This window comes from Monopterus albus, unplaced genomic scaffold, assembly GCF_001952655.1.
Source record: "Monopterus albus unplaced genomic scaffold, M_albus_1.0 scaffold182.1, whole genome shotgun sequence".
Taxonomy (NCBI): Eukaryota; Metazoa; Chordata; class Actinopteri; order Synbranchiformes; family Synbranchidae; genus Monopterus; species Monopterus albus.
Window position 1 is genome coordinate 1,283,654 of NW_018128062.1, and position 5,034 is coordinate 1,288,687.

Here is a 5,034-nt window from a genome sequence, read left to right on the forward strand (position 1 = left end):
TAGAGCTCCAGGGCCAGGGCAACCTGCAGAAAGGTACAGGGAGAGAGAGAGGACACACTACGGGAGAGAGGAGATACAAAGTTAGTAATGTGGAATGGTGGCATATAGAAGCATAGGGAGAGAGAGGAGAGGAGAGGAGAGCAGAGCAGAGCAGGAGGGGAGGGGAAAGAAACTCAGAGCATCATGGGGCCCCCCAGCAGCCTAGGCCTATAGCAGCATAACTAAGGGAAGGCTCAGGGTCACCTGATCCAGCCCTAACTATAAGCTTTATCAAAAAGGAACGTCTTAAGTCTAATCTTAAAGGTAGAGAGGGTGTCCGCCTCCCGAACTGAGACTGGGAGTTGGTTCCATAGGAGAGGAGCTTGATAGCTAAAGGCTCTGCCTCCCATTCTACATGACACTTCACAAAAGAAATAGCAAACTATTTTATTGTAGTTTTGTCAATACACATTTTGTATGAAGGCTCAATGGTAGTGTAATGGTATAATGTTAGCAATGTACATTTTATTCACAAATAAATTTTTTGTGTGTTTTTGACACTTTAAAGGAAAAATGCACACACACACATGCACGTGCACAGTCATACACACCCTGTGCAACCACCCACTCACTTATGCAGACGTTACAGCTCTTAATCAAACACTAGTAAACACTTCAACACTATTAAGATGCAAAAGAACGACTGTGCTTTTCACCCAAGAAGAAACGTCCTTTTCTGTATAATGATGACCATAGTTGACATGCAGGGTTCATACCATCCCTCTGTTCTTAAATGGTTCATTAAGACAGTGGTTTTTGGGACTGGTGTCATTTAGATCTCCTCTACCATCTCACAGGGCAATACACATCCTATGGCCTTGGAGGTTTTCAGTTTCATGCACTGAAGTGACACGAGCAGCTCTGCAAAAAAAAAAAACTCCAGGAGGAGTAATATTTGAGGACTGAATGGGGATTAGTTTCCTTTTACTCCTGAGCTCTATCATTACTTTAAATTATTGCTCTAAATTTCCATAATTGCTGGGTAAATTAGGGACTGTAGGAAAATTATCAGAGGGGAGGGCTATCAGGGTGTAGTTTTTACAGGGTGTTATTTTTCAGAGCAGATGTATATTTGGGTTTTTTTTCTATAATTGTGATAGATGGAACCTGGGTATGGAGGAAAATATTAAGCTTTGCAGTTCTATGCACTGTCTGTGCCTACTTAAATGAGTTATTGACAGTATTAACCTTTTTAAAGAAGCTTTTTGTTCAAAAATCTAGTGATCGCTACAGTGGCGAGAGCGCTGAATCCTAGCCACCAATTATTGTTAGAGTGAACAGCATTATTCTGTTCACATTTATGGCCTAATGGCAGTATATAGAAAAATACTGTATTTTTTTTAGCTCTAATCTTGTGTCCCTGTGCTAAGAAGTCATTTATTTCTTTTACATGCCAAATATGTGACCAAAAAAACATTTTATTTTAATATTTTTTCCAGTAAATCCTAAAAATATTTTTGATGATTCATCTTAACCTTCCATTATTTCAAATGAATTTTAGGGTTACGTACCAAGCTCCACCAATCACATAAAACTGCACTTGACAGTTAGCTAGTGGGGCTGCCAGTTGTATACTTTTTGAGATACTGGGGATTGCACTGGAGTTTTTTCTCAAGTGGAGGATCCAAAGAAAATATTAATAATGCTTGTGAGGGTGTTGCAAAAGTCAAACATAAGGTTCATCCCCCTCCTTACCCAGTAATTTTCAAACAGTCCCTGAGATGGTTGCCAAATGTTATGGAAAATAGTTTTCTCTATTCTTTGGATTTTCTTCTGATGTTTTTGTTTCACTTTGAAGGATGTGGAAGTATCAGTAAGTGTATTTGTCATCTTACATTAATGTCTAATTTCAATCTAAGTGCAGAAAATGGGAGTTTATCCAAAGAATTACATTAAATATCGCTGATGACATGGAAAATGAATCCTAAGTCAGACAATATGTTTGTTTCTCAAACACTAGAGGACAGTATTGGTCCACTGAAAGAAGCCCATAGGAGCCTGCCAACCTGCTGTTGATTTCCTCAAGAGAAACTCATCGCTTGCCAGGTTTACATTGATAACCTCCGTTTAATGGCCAAAATCAGAATACAGTAAGAAAAAGATGTTTTTGCCAGTTGTTCAAAGGAACAAGGTTTATTTGGAGAAGTGATGCAGAGTTTTGGTGAGTTTGAAAGTTTAGAAAACCAATTTTACATCCACTGTGTTTAATTAATTAAGTTCCTTGAGCAGAAAATTGGATTCTTATACCAGTAATTAACAGTTTGAGCTTCAGCAATCTGATCATGTTTACATCTGATCGAACCAGCTTAAAAGGACAGGGTTGGTTCACTTCATTTTGATTCTACTATTTGTTTCTGTAGTCACATGGGAAGCTTAGCCGTGGAGACCCAGGTCAAGACAAATACTTGTATATAATTGTTTTGTCCCAAATTATTATTTTAAAAGCATAAACCTATGCAGTTATACATAAGTCAATTTCATGGGAGCTCTCAAACTACAGAGTGCAAAAAAACTGCTGAAGCAGTAAGTCCCATCCACACATGCATGAAAGTGCATTCAACAAGAGTTTAAATGTGACATCATCCGATTTCACCTCTAGTGAAAAACCTTGCATTGAACCAGTTTTCAAATCTCAAATGGCCCTTTTTATTATATCAACACACAAAAATATATTGAATTGCACTTCTCTAATTCTTTTATTTCACAGAATGGCATGTAAATATGCTTAATAAGAAGAACATCACAGTCAAAACATTCCTTGTTACTTAGAGACACAAAGAGAGGTGCAGTGAGACGGAGGGACTGGTTCCTTTGATGATGATGGTGATGTCACAGTTCAGACTGAAGTGAGTTGCTGAAAACATGACTGACTGGTTGAGGTAACTGGGGCAGGATTCTGTGAGAGCAATAGAAACACATTACAGTTTGTTTTGTCTCCAAACCCGAGTTACAGGGATGTTGTTGAACCTGCCACTACGGCTGCTCCTCATGCCCAGGTACTGCCTGAGCAGCTGGTTCACCCGTTTCTGACTGTTCCATTTGCGGGCAGATTTCCGGACGCCTATGAACCCACCGTAGCGCTTTTGTAGTGGCCTCATGGGTGAGCCAATGAGCTTCCTGTATCCATGGCGCCCCCTCTGAAAGCCCCCAAAGCGTTTGGACAAGGTGACAACCTCTGAATTATCATCCTCATCCCCTTCCAGCTGGCTGTCACTCTCCACATTCCTCTCCTCCCTTAGCTTCCTCTCTTCATCTGCCAGACTGAGATCCAGGCCCTGCAGGCCCTGCCCCTGCTCAGAGGAGTCCAGCAGTGATGAGTCATACTGGACACTGTGCCGCTCATAGGATGTCTCATCCTGATCCCCCTCATGGAAGCGGTCTACAGATGCAGACTGCAGCAGTTCGCTGTCAGAGTTCAGGTCAAGAGAGGTCAGCTCCAACTCCTCTCCTGTTCTCTTGAACACAGTGCCTCCTTCAGGGAATGTAGGATAGTGTGACACTTTGACAGCACGTTTACACGCCTCCCATGTGAGCGAGGAGGAGACATGACCTTCACACTCCAGCAAACACACCTGCAGATGGACGAGAGTGATTTGTTAATGTAGTGCACACTAGAATTCATTTGACATCGGATCGATCCAAAAAATAAATAAATAAACACAATTCTGATCAGAATCCATTAATGTGTGTCAAACCATGGCAACCAGCCCCAGACCTTATCCATAGATTTACCTGCTCTTTAGTTAGACAGCTTAGTCTCTTGGTGTGTAATTTCTAAGTACCAGGTCCAGTACTTCATTATGGCCACAGAATGAAAGACACTGGCACATGAGAGTATGTCCTGACAGACAGCGACACAAAGGCCTGCAGAAACACACAGTGGCCGTGGCAGCAATAGCAATAACAAGTAAGGGAGTGAGGTTTGGAATTTTTCTCTTGCCAAAAACACATCATGTTTGAGTCCTTCAAAGCATAAATCCATGACAGAATCCCCAAAAAAACTCACGATACAGGAGACTGGGCACAGTGGATCAGACTGAAAGCACATAGCACTAAGCAGGCACCCGACAGTGTAAGGGAATGTATTTTTATAGGCTGTTTGGAACTGAAAACTGAAATACCCCCACTGAGAGTACAGATTATCAGGATGCTGCACACAGCAGTGTAGCGCGGTGGGCTATGTGATCAGGCAACTGCCCGTCAAAACTGATCACTAGTTTTAGGTTAAACCAACAAAACCACTGATACTAGGTGCATGTGCAGGTGCATGTTAACAGCTACACATTGGCAGCCATGTTAACCTCATTAACATTTCTAAATCTTTTTTTTTTTTTAATAGCTGCTGGCTGCAACTACAAAGCAGCTGAATAAAACTGAATGTTCTGCAATTATATATTTATTTTTGTCACATTCGTTTTCTATTTTTAATTGTATATATTGTATGTGAATGCATAGTTTGCATTGTATTATTTTATATTGTTCAGTGTTTTCATTTATTTATGTTTTGTTTTCATTTCATTTGCTTGTAAAATTCCTTTTATGCTCAAACATACTCGGCCATTAAAGATGATTCTGATTCAAAACAGTTAAACTGGCAGCAAAATCAAAACAATGAACTGAAAGATGCTAAAATGCTTCGTAGAACGGAGGGGAACCTCAGAGTTGGTTGCTAATCCTCTGTGGGTTCCTCACCTCAGCTGACTTCTTTTACAGTGCTCAAAGCTATTTGACCCACTGCTCAAATAAAAATATTGATGAGTGCATCTTTAACAATACTAAAGCCCACTCCCTCCTCATGAGTAGTCAGTCGGTGAGTGCAGGTGATGTTAAAGACTCTTGAAGAACTTGATACACAGTACACTATGTACTTTCACCTAATAGGTCTTCCACGCCTCATGGCACAATTGCACTTTTTTAGCCAAAAGGCATTATGACTGCTTTATGACCAGACCCAGGCTGAGAAAGCAGCCCCTTAACCCAGGTGGTGTGTGTGAT

General features: G+C 40.8%; 1 protein-coding gene across 2 annotated transcripts in view; it reads right to left on the minus strand.

Annotated features, from left to right (window-relative positions):
• Window positions 1–470: 470 nt before the first annotated feature.
• Window positions 471–5,034, minus strand: part of pnocb (prepronociceptin b) — a 21,585-nt gene continuing 17,021 nt past the window's right edge. For both annotated transcript variants that reach the window (XM_020616944.1, XM_020616943.1), the window contains exon 3: window positions 471–3,611. In XM_020616944.1, the coding sequence (XP_020472600.1) occupies window positions 2,958–3,611 (654 nt within the window). In that variant the 3' untranslated portion in view covers window positions 471–2,957. The remainder of the gene's footprint in view (window positions 3,612–5,034) is intronic.